General features: G+C 37.5%; 1 protein-coding gene across 1 annotated transcript in view; it reads right to left on the reverse strand.

Annotated features, from left to right (window-relative positions):
* cacna1bb (calcium channel, voltage-dependent, N type, alpha 1B subunit, b) overlaps positions 1 to 20,934 on the reverse strand; it is a 194,281-nt gene that overhangs the window by 40,080 nt on the left and 133,267 nt on the right. The window contains exons 26-32 of the mRNA XM_051677032.1: positions 19,384 to 19,395; positions 16,057 to 16,077; positions 11,018 to 11,114; positions 9,367 to 9,527; positions 8,120 to 8,260; positions 6,876 to 7,077; positions 5,413 to 5,577 (exon numbers count right to left, since the gene is read on the reverse strand). Of these exons, the coding sequence (XP_051532992.1) occupies positions 5,413 to 5,577; positions 6,876 to 7,077; positions 8,120 to 8,260; positions 9,367 to 9,527; positions 11,018 to 11,114; positions 16,057 to 16,077; positions 19,384 to 19,395 (799 nt within the window). The remainder of the gene's footprint in view (positions 1 to 5,412; positions 5,578 to 6,875; positions 7,078 to 8,119; positions 8,261 to 9,366; positions 9,528 to 11,017; positions 11,115 to 16,056; positions 16,078 to 19,383; positions 19,396 to 20,934) is intronic.

Raw genomic sequence — 20,934 nt, forward strand, 5'->3', positions numbered from 1 at the left:
AAAAAGGGGACTTGTTGATGCATAATTTGGGGTTCAGCCATATGCTCGAGGTAACATTTTAAAAAATGTCAGAATTAAACAGTCTGGATACTTTTGTCCATACCGATTTCAAGTGCGAGATAATGGGATGTAACTTAGCTTCTCCGATTAATTTGATAGAAAGTCTCTGCAGTGGTGAAATAGGGGCAAGAACTTCCTGTTCTATACAGAACCAGGGAGGGGCTCTCTCAGGTGGAAGCGACCAATGAGCCAAATGTCTGAGACCGAATGCATAATAATAAAATAAAATCTTGGGTAGGCCTAGCCCACCTTTGTCAGTCGGCATATGTAACTTACTGAAATGTAATTTGGGACGCTTACCATTCCAAATGAAGGACTTTTCTATGCTATCAAATTGCTTGAAATAAGAGAGGTGGACATCTACAGGGAGAGACTGCAGCAAGTAATTGAATTTTGGAATACAATTCATTTTAATAACATTAACATTCCCAATCATAGATAAATGTCATGAAGCCCACCTGCACACATCGCTCTAAAACCGTTTTATTAAGGGGTCAAAATTAACTCTAACTAAATCACACAAATTTGCTGGAAATAAAATACCCAAATACTTAATGCCCTGTTTGGGCCACTGTTGAGCACCCGGCTGGAAAGCCGTTTCTGGGCAGTATGCTGTCAGAGACAAAACTTTGGATGTAGACCAATTGAATCTATATCCTGAAAACTTGGAAAAGGAAATAATAATTCTGTGGAGGCAAGGCATAGATCTACTGGGGTCGGAGACATATAATAAAATATCATCTGCATCAAGCAAGAGTTTATGCACCATACCTCCCACCACCACCCCTGGAAAATCATCCTCCTTTCTTATCGTGGCTGCAAATGGTTCCAGGGCAAGACAGAACATTAATGGGGAAAGAGAAATCCTGCTAGGTGCCCCTATCTAGAGTAAAATAATCTGAAATTAATCCATTTGTTTGTACTGCCGCTACTGGGTGTCTATAAAGTAACTTAATCCATCCAGTAAACGTACTCCCGAACCTGTATATTTCCAAAACCTTAAAAAGATAATCCCATTCTACCATATCAAATGCCTTTTCGGCGTCAAGTGAGATGGCAGCGACTGGAGTCTGATCATTCGCCACTGACAACATGATATTGATGAGACGCCTAATGTTATCAGAAGAGCTGCGGCCCCAAATAAACCCCACATGATCTATATGTATAAGAGATGTCATAACTTTACTTAATCGGTTAGCCAAAATTTTTGATACAATTTTTACATCTAGCTGGATCAGGGAATTTGGACAGTAACTCTTACACTCACTTGGATTTTTGTCCTTTTTAAGGATCAGACTGATCCGGGCTTGTGTCATGGTTGGCGGAATTTTTCCATTCTTTAATGATTCAGTATAAATTTCTAACAAAAGTGGAGCCAATTCTGTAGCATAAGATCTAAAAAAATTCAGCGGCAAAACCATCTGGCCCTGGAGCCTTGCCTGTAGGCAAGCCCTTAATTACCTCTTCAAGCTCCTCCAAGGTTATCTCAGAATCAAGAGAATTGTTTTGCTCAGTTGTCAGTTTAGGGAGTTCTAATGGTTCCACAAAATTTCTAATGTCTTCATCAGTAGACGAAGACATGGAACTATAGAGATCAAGATATAATTCTTTAAAAGCATTATTAATATCAATGGCCGAGGTAAATATTTCACTACCCGCAGATTTCACTGAAGGAATGGTAGAAAAAGACTCAATCTGCTTTATATATCTAGCCAAAAGCTTCCCTGCTTTGTCCCCTGACTCAAAGTATGACTGTCTTGCCCTGAACCCTAAACTCCACTTTCTGTGACAAAATAGTATTATATCTGTATTTCAAATGGGTCAGTTCTCTGAGGCCATCAGATGACATTCGGCGCTTCAGCTCTGCCTCGGCACTTTTAATATTCTCTTCCAATTCCACTAGTTCTCGTGCTTTGGATTTTTTGGTGAATGAGGCATACTGTATGATCCGACCACTAAGAACAGCCTTAAGTGCCTCCCAAGCCACGCCCACAGAGGATACTGAGGACCAGTTGGTCTCCATATTAACATTGATTTCAGTCTTTAACATTTGTTGGAAATCAGAATTTTGCAAAAGGGATACATTAAAGCGCCAACTATATGATTTCTTTTCCTCTGTATGTGGCAACATCTCTAAACTCACCAGGGCGTGATCTGAGACTAAGATATTTCCAATTGAGCAATCAACAACAGATGAAATGAGGGACTTAGATATATAAAAAAAAATATATATTCTAGAATAAATCTTATGAACTGATGAAAAAAATGTATAGTCCCTACCAGATGGGTTCAAAAGTTGCCAGATATCTGCAAGACCAATATTTTTACACATCCTGTGACGTGTCACTGTTGCTCTAGGGGGCTTACACCCTTTTGCTTCACTATGATCAAGGACTGAGTCCATCAAAATCTTAAAGTCTCCTCCCAATATTATATCATGAAGGGTGCCAGCGGCATGCAACATCCTTTCAAGATCTATAAAAAAAGCCCTGATCAACCTTTGCCCCTGAATTTCTGCTAAAACTATAATGACTCTGCCTAATTTATCTTTAATCTGTTTGAGACATTTGAATTGTAGATGTTTATTAAACAATATAATGACTCCCTTGCTCTTACTTGAGCCAGCACTAAAGAAAACATGTCCACCCCATATCTTCCAAAATTTTTCAGCTTCCTGCGGGGAGAGATGTGTTTCTTGAAGAAACACTATATCATATTTCTTACGTTTAAGAAAAGTAATAACCTTCCTTCTTTTTATGGGGTGCCCCAACCCATTTACATTCCATATTAACATTTGTCATTTTGATATAGTAGAAAAAATAAATTGTGAGTCAAAAACAAAATTATACAGACCACATTCCCCATTATTGAAACAATCAAACCCCGAACTTCCCCCTGAACAAAACAAACAGAAAAAAGAAAAATGTGTGCATTAACCCCGCGCACGAAAGCGCCAACCACAATCCCTCTAAACTCAAAAGGTCCAAGAATGCCCACAAGCCCCCATGACAACTTTGCCATCAGATTGCTCAATTTTGCCTCACAAATTTGTGAGGCAAAATTACATAACAGAAAATACTTTGTAAAATAAAACCCAGCCAATAGGAAGAATGAACACAAAGAACATGTAGATTCATTCACAGAACTGTCTCAAAGGTGTGATCTTCCACAAAACAAATTCCAGCTGATATAAAACTGTTCAGATTCCTCGGACAGACAAACGAATGTTCAGTGAACCAGCTGTTATGAGTTCAACGGATGACGTAATCATTCCAATGTCCCGTAAAAATACTCAACAAAACAAACTCCAGCCAGCAGGAGGAATAAGCACGAAGAACGAAAAGATTAATCCACAGCTGTTCCAAAGGAGTGTTATTCAACAGAACAAGCTCCAGCCGCTAAGCGGAACCAATACAAAAAGAAACAAAACCGGCATCCCGGTTCCCCGGATGGTTGAATCAATTCACTCGGAGGCCACATAAAAGTATATACCATGACTTACACAATACGTCAACTTTATAAAATACATCCTTTGTGTGAGCATGTAGATAATTTGCGGTCATCCATAGTGTCCACTCTCAAACTGGCTGGGAACTTCAATGCAAAAGTAATCTTCCGTCAATGTAAAAGTTTCTTTAAGGAAAAGTGTTATTCACAAAACAAACTCCAGCCACTCGGCAGAGCCAACGCATAAAGAAACTAAAATGACACCCAGCTTCCTCAAAAGCCAGAATAAGTACAGCGAGTCGACCCACTCACATGAGAAACACCCAATGGTTTACTCACCCATTGATTCTATAAAAGACATTGCCTGATTGGGACATGTAAATACTTTGCGACCGTCCTTTGTTTCTATTCTCAGTTTGGCTGAAAACATCAGAGCAAAAGTGATCTTTCGCTGATGTAAGAGTTTCTTATATTCCTTGAACCGATCGCGTTTCTCTCTTGTCGAACTCGCAAAGTCCGGGAACAAGAAAATATTATGGTTCTTCCAAGAATGCTTTGCTCCTCGCCTGGCGCAACACAAGATCTTATTGGATGATCTCAGAAATTTGGCCAGGATTGATTGATTTGGCCTTTCTCCCTCAGCAAATCTGTGAGCTGGGACTCTGTGAGCTCGCTCGATTTCCAGTTTATGGCCTGTTATGTCGAGCAGACTCGGGAAAAGCTCGTCTAGGAATTTCACCATATCTCTGCCCTCCTCATTCTCAGGAATTCCAACAATTCGAACGTTATTCCTGCGGCTTCTATTCTCAAGATCTTCAAGCTTTTCAAGGAGATGTTCCAAATCAACATTGGTCGCGGGCAGATTGGCGGTTAATTCCCTCTCCAAAGACTCCAGACAATCGATTCGTCTCTCAACATCAGTCACACTTGTAACTAACTCAGAGAATTTGATTTCCATTGCCGTAATCGATCGACGTATTACAGCGAGATCCTCCAAGTCAGCAAGAACCTTCGTCAGCATCACCGACATGTTGGCCAACTGACGCTGGATCTCCTCTCCCACCGTGCCATCCAAATCGAGTCCCCGGTCTGTAGGCCTATCGGGGCTTTCATCCTGAACACGTAAGTGTCTTTTAATGTCTCCAGAGCCCGAGGAGTTTGACTTCTTTGCCATGTTTTGCCTCAAAGAGCAGATGTGTAACTGGGTGTATCAAATTTCACCAGATTATAACATGAAAATAATAAAAAATTTAGCAAAGTGCGCAGAGCTCGTCACTCACATGTCTGCTTCTTGCATGGCATACATGACCTCCCGAATTTGGAAGTACTTTGACCAAGAACCTCATAACAAGTCATTCGTTAATGGATCAGAATACAATGTTGTGCTGTATTTTTGTTGTTGTTGTTGTTGTTGTGAGCAGCCAGTAAAGACAACACAATAGAAAGACATATTGTCTTTGTATTGTTGTTTTCTTTTGCAGTACCTTTTTTTTTTATCTCATCACATTCAATTCAGGCATCAAACTGACAATTCACGTAAAATACTACAGTATTACTTTTGCTGTCGCATTGTAGATTAAGTCCATCTACTGTACATAAATATGATCTGGTGCAAGGCACTCAGCTTCAACAAGGGAAGTTACGCTGAGAGTTCTTAAGATTTCAGTGCTAAAACTGGCTACATACGTCATAGAAATTTGAAGGATTTCCTTAGGATCTGACCTATTTCTCTCACCAAAGACCATCAGAACAAACAAATGAGATCTAAAGATGTCATCAATAGTATTTCAATGTAAACATGGATTAAAAAACTGGGCAGAAACCTCATTGGTTTGCATAAATTGAAATCACTGTCCCACAATGATTGATATCACAAAACTACTGCAGCTAACAGTAGCATTTTACCTTCATCATAAGGACCACTGTGTTGATGGCGATCATGGTCAGGATGGAGTACTCAAACGGAGTGGACACCACAAACTTCCACATTTTGTACTGGTAAGATTGCTTGTCCACTGGCATGTAGCGTGTCAGAGGCTTGGCGTTGATGGCAAAGTCTATACAGGCTCGCTGTAGATGAAATCAAAGCATTCTCAGTTATCTTGAGCAAAAATGTTGCAGAGCAGATCTATAGGCTGATAACTACTCATCACCCTGATCATAGCTGATATTTTGATCTTTCCTTTTTAATTATTAGAAGCAAGCTTTGGTATTCCCAGAGATCTCTAAATCAAATGAATGAGAGGCAGAGTGATAGAAGACAAACATCAAACCAGCGCTGGCACAAATCAGAAAAGTGTTATAGCACAGCTAAATATTTAAAAACTGAAACTAATATCTCCTCTGAGAGAAAGAGAGATAAAGAAAGAATGACAGACAGAGATATAGAGAGAAAAGAATCAGAAAAGAGAGAAATCAACAGGGAAAGAGCGATGTTCATATATCTAGTGAGCTGCCTACCTAGAAAGCATTTTAAGGCATCACTGACTTCACCCGTGTGAGGCACTGTTTGTGTAGCGCAAGGAGTTTCTGCCCTATGTAGCTCCAAGTCAGTTATTTATAAGGTTTCATAAAGGTTAGGATGCTGCCTTAGAAGGTAGCTCCCTAAGTAGGCAATAGACAACGAGGCAGTTTACTAGGTATTGGAACATACTTATGGAGTTTACCAATACTTATGGAGTTTTGTGTTCCTTACCACAGTCGCCTTTAGCTTGCTCACAGGGGTTCTAAATACAATTATTATTTAATTTCTTTGCACAATTTACAATCATATTTAATCAAAATACACAATGATCACTCTAAGACTTTATATATATTACAGTTTCATTTTTTGTTTTTGTTAACGCATGATGTCCTGTAAAGCTGCTTTGAAACGATGTGTGTTGTGAAAAGTGCTATACAAATAAAAATGACTTGACTTGACTTGACTTGAGAGGCAGAGAGTTGATCAAGTTCTGCTTGACTGGTTTGATACCTGAGGTTTAATTCTGTGCTCTGTGTGTGTGCGTTTGTCTTTGAGCATGTGTTTGTCAGAGCCGCTTAGAGTCAAGGTAGTGGAGATGTAGATGGACAGGTGCATTGGCCTCGCACAGGTGAAAGGAATTCTCTTTAGAGCCTTTCTCTTTCAGGCATTTCACAACTGTCCATGCTTATATGAACAAGACTTTGCCCTTGCATGAACATACATGATGATATGAACAAGACTTTGCCCTTGCATGAACATACATGATGAAACTCCCCTTTAAGCTACATTGATTGGCACCTACAGTTTGCTGGCATCCCATTTACTCATTCTCTCACGGTTTATTTTAACTGACTAAGTAGGCTTCTAACTGCGCCCTGAATCTGTCCCCGTTCTTTGTAAGTACCTCGTTCTTTTCCAAGCTGCACTCTGACATCGCTTTATCTCCCTGCTCCTGGAAAGTAATGATGATCAAGGCCACAAAGATGTTGACGAAGAAGAAGGGGAAGACGATGAAGTAGACCACGTAGAAGATGGAGGTTTCCATTCGGTAACCTGGGCTGGGACCCTGGTCCTCATACGTGGCGTCCACAGAGTGTTTCAATACTCTAGAGAAAATAAACAAAATGATCATGAGGTTTTTTTCTACATTTAACGTCAACATGAAATTACATCCAAAACCCATTTTACTTCTATAATGTGATGTATTTCCAATTGATACTAAATTCAACAAGAAAAAAAGTACGACGGGACTCCATCGGGAATTAAATTGGATTGATTTTTGCTATTATTGTTGTAACCTTTATTACATTAACATTAAAGGCTGTATTACCTACAACAGTGCCCCCAAGAAATGCTAACTAGACCAAAAAGTGCCTAGTTATCTATTTGGTTGGCATTACAGTATGTTCCCTTCCCACATGGCCAAGGTGACATCAACTAAAAAGAAAATTTCAGAGGCAGAGCAAGTTATTACATTTTTATTTAAGATTACAAGGGCAAACTTTTTTTTTCTTTGGAATAACATGCGCTGATGATTTGTGCACAATAAGCCAAGGAAAAAATTTATTAAGAAAGTAAAAAGGGTCTATTTTGATTGAATGTTTCATCCTGTCTCCTCCTCTGACTGGCGCTGTCTATAAAATGACAATAAGCCCAAAAAAGATATGTGCACAGTCTATTCATAAAAAAGTCAAATTACAAATTTAAAAACTTTGTAAATTCTAGACCCAAGCAAGAAAAAGGACCAAAAACATCGCCTCAGGCCCTCAGAGAGGGAAACAGTGTTTACAGATAGGTTAGGATTATGTGTCCTTAATCATGAAAAAAAATGTAATCAGAAATCCAGAGATATCCCAAGGAACCAGACATAGCTCTTAAACTTAGATAAAGAGGGATTTAATTTCTGAAGAACTTTTGGATTGTCTTGTTGCAGCTTTGCATGCAACTATACTGCTTGTTTAAAAACATGGAGCTACAAGAGAGTAGAAGGTAGCGAGAAGAGAGGACAAAGATATAGAGAATAAAAGACTATGCCAGAAAGAGTTAAGCAAAAACAACTAAAAACAGGAATAGATCCACCATTAACATGCTTCTGTATGATTACAGTGTGAGTGCGGCTGCTCTGTGTAAGTGACGAGGAAGACTCACGTTGGCCAGCCCTCTCCTGTGGAGACGGTGAACAGGGTCAGGAAGGCCCACAGGACATTGTCATAATGAAAATCATACTTCTTCCACTCCCGCGGCTGCGTCATGGCCACTCCATCATTGCCATACTCCAGGAACTGACCCCTGAGTACAGGCAGACAGATGAAACTTATATTCAACCATTGTGTAATTCTCCTTCCTTCCTTCCTCCCATGTTTCCTTTCTCTTCCTTAATTTACTTTACTGATTTCTTGTATATTTTCTCTTCCTTTGTTTGTTTTTTAATTTACTTTCTTTCCTTTGTTCCATGTTTCCTTTCTGTTATTTTTACTTCCTTTTATGCTTGCTTATATCTCTATATCTCCTTCCTGTCTTACTTACTTCTGCTTCCTCTTTCATGTTTTTCTTTCTTTACTTCTTTATTGTTCATTTTTTCCTTTATCTTCCTTCCATGCAAAATGCATTATCCTTCCTTTCTTTCTTCCTTCCTTCACTTCCATTTTTCTTTTCACCCTTGCTTTACTCTTTTTCCCTTCTTTCTTTTCTTTCTTTATTCCCTCTCCCTTCTTTTCCATCCATCTATCCCTCTGTCCTTAAATCCTCCCTCTTTCTTTACTTTTTTCTTTCTATTTCATTTTTTCCTTCCTTAATTTACCTTCATGCATCCTTCATCTTCATTTTCCTATACTTTATTCCTTCCTTTTTCCCTTCCTTTTTCCCTTCCTTCCCTTATTGCCTTTCTTCCTTGCCCTACTTTCTTTTTTCCTATCCATCCATCCATCCATCCATCCATCCTTTCTTCCTTAACTTGTTTGTTCCTACTTTACTTCCTTTTGTTAATTCCTTCTCTCACTTCTTTCTTCTTTTTCTACCCCTACTATCTTCTTTTGTTCCATTCTTTCTTTCCTTCCTCTGTTCCCACTCCCTTCTTTTTCCATCCATCCATCCCTTTCCTTCTCCCTTCCTTTTTCTTTACTTCCTTTTCTGCTTCTTTATATTTCTTCCAACCTTTTCCTTCCTCTTTATATTTTTCTTTATCGACTTCCATTTCATTTTTTCCTTCCTTACTTTACCTTCTTTCCATGCATCCTTTCTCTTCCTTCCTTTCTTCCTTCATTCTTCCCTTCTTTCCCTTCTTGCCTCTCTTCATTTTTCCATCCAACCATCCATTCATCCATCCATCCATCCATCCATACGTACATAAAATATAAAGAATATATACAGACAGTCTAGTCTGAACAAAGCTATACCTGCAGTCTTTCTCCAGTGCTTTGGACTCATCAGTGCAATGAAAGAACTTCCCCTTGAAAAGCTGCACGGCAATGACCGCAAAGATGAACATGAAGAGGATGTAAACAATGAGGATATTGAGGACATTCTTCAACGAGTTCACCACGCAGTCAAACACGGCCTAGGGACACACAAACAGCATAAATCAGATCCCCCAGGAACGCAACAGACGCCCTTGCTACCACAGGCAGACCGTAATGCGCACCTTTGTTAAATCCATTTGAATAGAATGTGTCACCTCGTGTTAATGTCACAAAGCCCTCATGAAAATACACAACTACGCTAAGTGTAGGTTGTGTCAGAATTAATTGATAACATGCTCCAGATCATATCACTCAGGCCGAGGAATAAAACAGGAGTGGGGAAATGTTTCAATCTTCTCATTTTCTGTCATTTCGGCTGGCTTAATGTCCTCAGGGTATCATTAACAGCACTGAGTAGTATATTTTCTGTACATTCATGCTAATAAGATCTTCATGCACAGGATGAATGTCTCTGTGACAATGTGAGGCTTTATCTTTGCATTAGTATTGAAACTGAGGAAAACTGCGGTTCTATTCATTAGTCTGTTATTTGTGCTAATGTCATTGGTGAGAATTCTTCAGCCAAATGAATAAATGATTGTGTGAAATGTAAGTTTAAATGCATAATTTGGCCATGTAATGAGATAACAGTGAGTGTCTCTAAAACGATTTGTTTGTGTGGCTAAGTGTGTGATTTGATTAGGGAGAATGATGCAGAGAGACTGTTAATGTTCATCCCTGCCTGGCTGCAAAATGTCTGATATACACATGGCAACACAGATATCTTACACAAAACATAGGGAAACATTCACACAATGACAGGAAACACCTACACATTGGTTTTATATTAAATAATTTAAAATGTTTATTGTTTTAAGGTTCATCTTAAACAGAACACTATTTGTGCAACTGTCTGTATCACTGGCTATGTTCGGAAAAGCATACTACTATACTACTCCGAATACTACAGTATGCAGTATGTATACGGCAGGACTTTTAACATCTCCTAATTGACAAATTTTGTGATCAACTGCCATTACAGTTTTTATTACGTTTTAGAGTTACATTTTATTTTTGAGACGATAACTGGATGGCGCTTGCAAAATTTAAATACACATAATGAGATCATGTGACATCACGTAACGTACTACCATTTAAAAGGGTTATTACGGCGTAATGAAGTTCTTAATGTAAAGTTCTACATACTTTTTTTAAGTAGTACGCCGTATTCAGTGTACACTGTGCAGTATGCAGTAAGCAGTATGTTAGTATTTCATTACGATCATAGCCATATCAGTTGCCATCTGTCTCTTCATCATGGGCAAATGAGAGCTGCTAAGTGTTTATGTGGGCCTTTGACAGCACTGAAAACAAATGCATCAGCATCTTTTTATCACCATAGCTCAATAGGACCATAGACACCTCACCTGACGATAGATCTATTATGAGCTTTCACAAACGATAAGCTTCCACTTCGGTGGATTTGATTACATTACCTTACACCTAAACACACTTGAATCCACCTGCAAGCTCTCAAAGGAAGAATATAAGAGCTAAGCAGACTGAAAACCAGACAGTGGGGCATTACCTTGAGTTTGGGTAAACGTTTGATGGTCTTCAAGGGCCTCAGGACTCGAAGGACCCTGAGGGATTTGATGGTATTGATGTCCTTGCCTTTGGTCCCTCTATGTGGAGACAGCAATGAGTTACAAGACACATCTGAAGTTCAAACACATTTTCTCTCACACACAAACATGCACATAGCCTGGACTCAATTTAATTCAATTTTAATAAGTTAATTACTTCCTCCAGCCCATCATGTAATTTAGAATTACATTAGCTAGAGGTTATTTGGTTAGTAGAAAGCATGCCTTTGAGAGGAAGTTATTCTGCAGAAACATACCTACCTCTGAGTCTGATGATAAATATTATTTAACAATTTATATTTCTGTTAAATAACATTTTTTTAAAACCAGAAAAAGATACAAAGAAACAACCCATTACACATGCACTGTCTTTTTGTGAAAACCACTTTTGGCTAAGCCATATACTGATTATTGCTGAGAAGCTAAGGCAAAAATAGATTTCTATATTTTCTGAAGACAATGCAAGTAATGCTTGCCCGTGCACAACTCACCACCACAATGCTAGGTTATTGTAGGGGGTTGCCAGGGTTTTGGTATGCTGTTACTAAGGTGTTCAGAGTGTTTTTTAATATGTTGCAATGTGGTTGCTAGGGTGTTGCTTACTGGCCCAAGTCAAAAGAACCCATCACAAGTCTCTTTTGATATTTTGGTCCCTAGATATGACCAGACTCTCTACTTTAAGATTAGTCTAAGGGATTGTTTGCCTGTTTTATTATCCACTATGCGAAAACCGTAAGTCTGATCAACAGTTTATCTCTCCTCAACAAGCCACACAATCTAAGGTATTATTCATGTCTGTAGCACAAACAATGCATCACACGTTACATACCAAATTTTAATACCTAGGCAATGTATGAGCAATAGTACTAGTGACGCTTGTCTTAGCAAGCACCACAAATGAACTGAATTGAGAAAAAGGGAAAGTAACACTTTAACAGCATAAAACATTTCTGAAGATATTAGTTTTGAGTTCCAAACCATTTCTGTGAAGCATGTTGAGTTTTCGGATTTGATATAAAGTTAAATGAAGTCACTGAAGATAGCCGACATCACTGACGGGCTTAATGATTAATTCTAGGTTGATAAACCTTAAAGGGATAGTTCACCCAAAAATGAAAATTCTCAAATCATTTACTCACCCTCATGTCATCACAGATGTGTATGACTTTCTTTCTTCTGCTGAATAAAAATGAAGATTTGTAGAATATCTCAGCCCTGTAGGTCCTTTCAATGCAAGTGAATGGTGGCAAGACTTTTGAAACTTCAAAAATCACATAAAGGCAGCATAAAAGTAATCCATAAGACTCCAGTGGTTAAAGCTATGTCTTCAGAAGTGATATGATAGTTGTGGGTGAGAAACAGATACATATTTAATCCTTTTTTACTATAAATCTCAACTTTCACATTCTAAAACTAAAGTGAAAGGTGAGATTTATTAAAAAAAAGGATTGAAATATGATCTGTTTCACACCCAAAGTGATTGTATCGCTTCAGAAGACATACAGTATATTAAACCACTGGAGTTGTATGAATTACTTTTATGCTGCCTTTATGTGATTTTGGAGCTTCAAAGTTCTGGCCACAGCGGTTTGATGTGTGTCCTCTGAAGTGATGCAATCACTTTGGGTGAGAAACAGATCAATATTTCAATACTTTTTTACTATATGTCTCCACTTTCAGTTTCAGTTTCAGAATGTGAAAGTGAGAGTGGAGATTAATAGTAAAAAAGGACTTAAATATTTATCTGTTTCTCACCCGCACCTATCATATCGCTTCTGAAGACATACATTTAACCCTGTAAAGCCGTGTGTATCAAATATGATACACAACGCTTGACGGCTCCTGTTTCACTCAAATTACCTATGGTATGTAAGTTTCAAATGTTTATGGCACCATCTAGTGGTTGCTTGTGAAAAAGTGGTTTCAATGTTTATATCAATCTATTTAAATTGGTGGCGGGCTTGCGCGAAAAGTTGCTTATGCTGGGATTAATGACTTATTTGAATCATGTAAAAGTGTCAGTAATTATTATATTGTTATTGATATTTTAAAATGAGTACTTGCTGAATATAAGCAACTTATGCTTGGTTAAAAAAATTTATTTGATTGAAAACCCCCCTTTGAAATTCATGTTTCAAATATGATACAACAGGTTTTTGAGGTATATCTCTCAATCACCAATCCATTCCATTAAATGTCAATATAGTGTTCGGTGCATAAAATACATATGATAAAAATTGTTTATTGAAAAAAGAATATTTTATTCATATTGTATATAATGTGCTGAATTTAACTGTGATTCAATTCAATCCATATTTATAGACAAAGGAGATGAAGTTGTTATGGACAAACTCTCAAACATTTGGTATCTATGAAAATCCCTCAGAGAGCTCTGATAATACCCCAAGATTTACCACTGTAGCATGTATGGGTTAAGTAAAACTTAAATAACAAATGTCCAACACAAAAATGAATTGCTGGGCCTTAGGAGGATAATGACCTTTAAAGGCTAATGTATGAAATATGATACATAAAAACAAACGTGCAATTTTTTTTTTTTTTTACGATTTATTTTTATAGTTTGTCTAATGGTACTAAAAACAGTTTAATGTCAATAAATTTGAATATGTCAGGCTTTACAGGGTTAACCACTGGATTCATATGGATTATTGTTATGCTGCCTTTATGCTCACCATTCACTTGCATTGTATGGACCTACAGAGCTGCAATGTTCTTCTAAAAATCTTCATCTGTGTTCAGCAAAAGAAAGAAAGTCATACACATTTGGGATGGCATGACCATGAGTAAATGATGAGAGTATTTTCATTTTGGGGTGAACAATCCCTTTAATGTTGCATTCAAATGATGCTGGCTTATATTGAAGACAGGTAAAATTCATAAAAATGGATCCTATCTGAAAATATATGAAAAGGAAAGATCTTTTGCTCTAAACATCAGCAGAAATGTCTATGCACCCGAACGACCTCTTTTAAAAGACCTCTTTTAAATCCAAAAAGTATTTTCTGAAAGGAGATCTGTTTCTATGACAGTTGAAATAAGCTGTCAAGTTTTACAGAGATAAGCTTTTGAGTGTGTGCTTGTATCTTTTGAAAAGCAAAAAACTGTCAAAATACAAAACTTCAAAGACTCAGTGTGGCAAATCAGCATACTGTATGACATACTCTGCCCTAAATAATCCTGAATAAACAGAATACTTGAAGAGAAAGCAGGGTGCCATAGCTTAGCTCTGTTACTGGTTTGCTTACTTTTTCTCTACATGAGGAGTTGTAACTATCAGACTGACATGCAATGTCCATGCAATGCCCATCAGTCTCACACACACCTCATGAACATGGGTGGATGTGGATCAGAGCACACTAAGATTAACTATACTCTCAGAGATTTCAGAGGACTTATTGGGCTCGTGACACAGGAGGTCCGGAGCTAAACATGTTATGCCTGGTGTTTGTGATAAGGTCACAGGATAAGTTCACCTGATGCACCCAGTTACAAAGTGACTCTTACAAAGAAATGTTAATGTCATATTTAATTTAAAAAGTAATTATATTAGGGTTGTAAATAAAGAAAAAATGCAAGAAAACAGAGGCTATTTTAGGACCTTTAAGATTTTTGGCATTGTGACATTATTTTAATGACAATTAAGAACAATTTTCTTCCAAATTCTCAAGCAATTTCCATTCCATTCAGTTACTCCAAACTTTTCTGTATAAAAATAAATAAATCTCAATTTAATTACTGTAATACAGTAACTAAAAACATCCTGTCTGGACACAATGTTTTTTTTTTTTTTTTCTCCCTTTATCTCCTCAATTTGGAATGCCCAATTCCCAATGCGCTCTAAGTCCTCATGGTGGTGTAGTGACACCTCAATCCAGGTGGTGGAGGACGAATCTCAGTTGCCTCCGCATCTGAGACCGTCAATCCGCGCATCTTATCACGTGGCTTGTTGAGCGCGTTACCACGGAGAGATAGCGCGTGAGGACGCTTCACGCTATTCTCCGTGGCATCCATGCACAACACACCCACCGAGAGCGAGAACCACATTATAGTGACCACGAGGAGGTTACCCCATGTGACTCTACCCTCCCTTGCAACTGGGCCAATTTGGTTGCTTAGGAGACCTGGCTGGAGTCACTCAGCACGCACTGGATTTTAACTCGTGACTCCAGGGCTGGTAGTCAGTGTCTTTACTCACTGAGCTACACAGGTCCCCCTAATGTTTTTGTTTTTTAATTAAAATGAGCATAAATTAAATGGTAGTAACCAAATACTACTATGATGTATACTTACAAGTGTACTTTGCAAATGTACTTTCAAATAATAAAAATTTAAATAATATATCATGATTTTTTATTTTAGCATAAGAGAATGAGATTTGTATTTAACATTAATGAAAATTAGGTGGAATTGCTGTTTACATTGCTGTTTACAATGTAATAAATCTTAATGGTACTAAAAATATTATTATACTTATATTATTATTAAAAAAAATTTAAGCAATATACACAGTACTTGTTTCTTCCTTTTGGTTTTGGAGTGAAATGTAACCAGACATTTTCTGACATATTTCGTGAGAGTCACCCTCAACAATATGCTTACATTGTGCATTTTTCGCACAACACCATAAAACACCTAGCTTAATAACAATCTGTCTGTAAACCATTTTAATTTCACAAATACCACAAAATCGCCTATAGTTATAGGTATTTTTCTAAACTTCACTGTCTAATCATAACTAATTACATTTTATTTGACCTCTAGTGTAAGTGGTGGCAGTCCTCTGTAAGCAGTAAGAGTAGTAGTTTCCAAACACCCTTGCAAAGGTCAGATGTCATGTCATTGGTCAAAACGGGGTCATTCCCTATTAACCAGGGGAAGTTGAAGGATGGTATATTTGGAGTAGTCAGTGGGGAAGTCGGGAGTGGGGGTAGGTATTTATAGATACTTAGACTGTCCCCACCTTGTAATGCTTTGTTGCGATCTGATGTGGAAAACCGATGATAAAACCATACACATTTGCACAAATACAAACACAGAAACACACATAAAATAAGCCACTTCACAGACATAGAAATAAGCAGTAAAAGAAGATCAGCATAAAAAGAGTTAAAATGAGAGTTGAAACTGGCTATAATAGAGCAGAAGAAAGCTTTCATTGAACTGAGACACTGTAGAAGGACAAACAGCAAAGAAAGATTAAAAAGCATTGAAGCAACTCTACTGCACAATAAACATATTAAGTCAAAGACACGATGCAGTGAAGGGTTATTAGTAACTGATTGCAACATACTCTGCAAGATATATCATACTAAGCAATAAATATGCGGTAGAGGTGTCAAAACATGGACCTGCGACAAATGCGCATATGTGAAAAGGTCACAGACACACACTCACGCACACAACCATACGTATACAGTTGTGCTCAAAAGTTTGCAGACCCTGGCAGAAATTGTGACATTTTGGCATTGATTCTGAAAATACGACTGATCATGCAAAAACACTGTCTTTTATTTAAGGATAGTGATCATATGAAGCCATTTATTATCACATAGTTGTTTGGCTCCTTTTTAAATCATAATGATAACAGAAATCACCCAAATGGCCCTGATCAAAAGTTTACATACCCTTGAATGTTTGGCCTTGTTACAGACACACAATGTGACACACACAGGTTTAAATGGCAATTAAAGTTTAAATTCCCACACCTGTGGCTTTTTAAATTGCAACTAGTGTCTGTGTATAAATAGTCAATGAGTTTTATTAGCTCTCACGTGGATGCATTGAGCAGGTTAGATACTGAGCCATGGGGAGCAGAACTGTCAAAAGACCTGCGTAACAAGGTAATGGAACTTTATAAAGATGGAAAAGGATATAACAAGATATCAAAAGCCTTGAAAATTCCAGTCAGTACTGTTCAATCACTTATTAAGAAGTGGAAAATTCGGGGATCTCTTGATACCAAGCCATGGTCAGGTAGACCAAGAAAGATTTCAGCCACAACTGCCAGAAGAATTGTTCGGGATACAAAGAAAAACCCACAGGTAACCTCAGGAGAAATACAGGCTGCTCTGGAAAAAGACGGTGTGGTTGTTTCAAGGAGCACAATACGACAATACTTGAACAAAAATGAGCTGCATGGTCGAGCTGCCAGAAAGAAGCCTTTACTGCACCAATGCCACAAAAAAGCCTGGTTACAATATGTCCTACAACACCTTGACACGCCTTTGGAGTGACAAGACCAAACAGAGCTTTATGGTCACAACCATAAACACTGTGTTTGGAGAGGGGTCAACAAGGCCTATAGTGAAAAGAATACCATCCCCACTGTGAAGCATGGTGGTGGCTCACTGATATTTTAGAAGAGTGTGTGCTCTAATGGCACGGGGAATCTTGTGAAAATTGATGGCAAGTTGAATGCAGCATGTTATCAGAAAATACTGGCAGACAATTTGCATTCTTCTGCACGAAAGCTGCGCATGGGACGCTCTTGGACTTTCCAGCATGACAATGACCCTAAGCACAAGGCCAAGTTGACCCTCCAGTGGTTACAGCAGAAAAAGGTGAAGGTTCTGGAGTGGCCATCACAGTCTCCTGACCTTAATATCATCGAGCCACTCTGGGGAGATCTCAAACATGTGATTCATGCAAGACGACCAAAGACTTTGTATGACCTGGACGCATTTTGCCAAAACGAATAGGCAGCTATTACAAAAGACTGCACGCTGTCATTGATGCTAAAGTGGGCAATACACAGTATTAATAACTAAGGGTATGCAGACTTTTGAACAGGGGTCATTTCATTTTTTTCTTTGTTGCCATGTTTTGTTTTATGATTGTGCCATTCTGTTATAACCAACAGTTGAATATGAATCCCATAAGAAATAAAAGAAATGTGTTTTGCCTGCTCACTCATGTTTTCTTTAAAAATGGTACATATATTACCAATTCTCCAAGGGTATGCAAGCTTTTGAGCACAACTGTATATGCACACATATACAGTACAATGGCTGGGTTTACAGATTTCCCAATTCGATTCCATTCCGATTCACAAGCTCTCGATTCGATTCCGATTTTGATTCAATATTGCTGAAATATGTAAAAAAATCTTTCCCAGCTAATGATGTTAATTATACAGGGGACCTTCTACCTAGGTAAATTAAGAAAATATTAATTTTACTAATATTTTATTAGTTTTTCATTCTTTTTGTCACATTTTAGCTTTTTAAAAATGAACACATTTTTATTGTAAATATTATATTTTGTTACATGTTAATTGTTTAATTGCACAATTTGTACTATAAATATTTCCATAGATTTGTTGAAAAATTGCTAAAAATCTGGACTGTCTCTTTAAGAAAACCCGCCTTTCTGTTTAAGAGCGTCTGTAAATGAGTGCATATAAACGAGAGAGGACTCAAATAGCTTCACCTCATCTGTGCTATGCATGTTTAGAAATAAAAAAATTGTTGTTGTTGTTTTTGATCAACTGACTGTAGAGAACAGAAAGTGTATTAAAAGAGAGACAAATGGGTTGCGTGGATTTCGTCTTTGAACACGCATTGCACAGAACATCTTTTACTCTTAACATGCAGTGAGAGGATCTCACAATTACTGGTGAGTGAAATCTGAACATTTACCAACCAGCTGCAAAATATATAGATTTTTAGTCACATAGCGCAAAATTTGGTTACAAATGTGTGTGATTTCCTCTCATTATAGAGGGCTGCGCATAGAGTAAACAATCTATCTTAAGAATCTACACTGAGATCATTCAAATGATGATCACAATGCATCAGAAAATCTAAATATTTACCCACCCCTCTACAGTACACAAAAAGAAAATCCATGCATGAGGATAAGAGATTCATTCCCGTCCTAAAGATGGATGCTGATTGTGCACAACAGCTAAAATGGGTAATTTTAGTGCACTTCTTGTGAAAAACTCTTGTGTCTTTAATACTTTTTTAATATCATATTATTTCATTCATATCCAAATGACAGTCTAAAGACAAAAAAAAAAAAAAAGAAAGAAAGAACTGAAATTAAAATCCTAAAACTTGTCTAATTAGTCGTAATTCTGTAATGTAAAATTAATGTTAGGTGCAGGTTACTGAGATCAGCATTTTTAAATCCAGCAAAGGCTTAGTGATATGCAGTGTGCAGCTAGGGATGTACAGTTTCACAAGTCAAATGTCTTGCACAGGTCTAACGACTCCTTATATCCACACAAACACACACATGCATACACAGTCAGATAAACAGGAAGCAGGTTATAACAATTGCGTACCCCATGAAGCTCCTGAAAGCAAGGCAAGCGAGAGGAAATGACAGAGCAGATAAAGTGAGAGAGGGACAGAGAGAGAAAGAAAGTGGTGGATGGAGAAAGAGAGAACTAAATGAGAAACATTAAACCCCACAAGACTGGACACATAAGCTTGCTATCAACCACTGAAAAACAGAACAGGAGAGAAGATTAAAGCACAGTTTTAAAAAGACAAGCTCTAGAGAACTGAGACAGAGAGCAGTATGAGATACATTTTGAATCAATGTACTAACAGTTAGCACAGTCAATGAAACCAGAGTTAAAGGAGAAGTGTGTATTTTATTCTGTTTGAATATTCTCCTATCCCAGCTTGATGTTAACTATGAGAAAATATGTCGATTTCCCTGAAAACACTGTGGAATGGAAGTCACAGAAAGAGTTCGGAAAAAAACCTGTTTGAAAAGTTATTATTCTTGCCATTCTTAAATTACACACTTCACCTTTAAATACCACATAAATATGCTTTACAGTCATTTTAAACACAGGTGGCCAGATAGAGCATGTGGAGAATTTCTGCACTGCTGAATAATACAGCAGCAAACATACAAATAACGTCTGGTCTCAAAAGCTAAACATTTCTCCATCACCTCTTTTTCAGCTATTTTACAGTTTTTCCTCGATCGATTTCACACATTTCTCCAAACTCAGTCATTGCTATCAAAACAATTAACAAAGCTATCTGAACACTTTGTAACTGTCCTAAACAGACTACAAATCTTCTCTTGATTTTTGTCACTTTTTTGAAACACTACACACAAATTTCTCTGATCCAAGATTCATGCTTTCAAAACAGCTAACACAGACAACTAAATCAAAGTCATATTCTCAAATACACATGTCAGGTTGTCAAATCTCTTCATATTGATATCTGCTGTGTTAGTAATGCACACTGCAAAGAAAATGCAATTTACTAAATTTTTCACACAACTATCATGACTTTGCTATCTCTAGAAAGTGTCAAATATGAAATTCAGAGCAAAGAAACAATGAGGAAGAAGAAGAAGAGGAGGAAGAACAAGATGAAGAAAAGGTGAAAAATGAGAAGAGGTAGAGTGGGTAAAGTAAGAGGAAACTGTGACAGGCTTTGTTTGGAAAATGTTAATAAAGCATAATATTGTTACATATTGTTTTGTTTTCTTTCCTGAGATGGAAATAAATGCATTTTGACATGAAAAGAAGTATATATAGTGTCAAATTTAAACATTTTCAAAATCTGCGATTAATCGCAATTAACTACAAAAATTATGCGATTAATCGCGATAAAAATTTTAATTGACTGAAAGCACTTTTTTTTTTTTTTTTTTGCATAACATTTCTAAGTATTAGCAATATCATTTTGTGCTTGCTTGCCTAAGAAAGCACCTCAAATTACCACGGGTTGCAAAAGATCTGTGAGAATTGAAAGATAAACTTTTGGAAGATGTTGCTTCTCGCACAAAAGTTGCAGAGCAGCGTAAGCACTGCTGCTATGTTTGGCTTAGCTCCTGTGGGAAATGGTAAACTCATACCAGCAGC

Source organism: Myxocyprinus asiaticus, chromosome 38 (genome assembly GCF_019703515.2).
Source record: "Myxocyprinus asiaticus isolate MX2 ecotype Aquarium Trade chromosome 38, UBuf_Myxa_2, whole genome shotgun sequence".
Lineage (NCBI taxonomy): Eukaryota > Metazoa > Chordata > Actinopteri > Cypriniformes > Catostomidae > Myxocyprinus > Myxocyprinus asiaticus.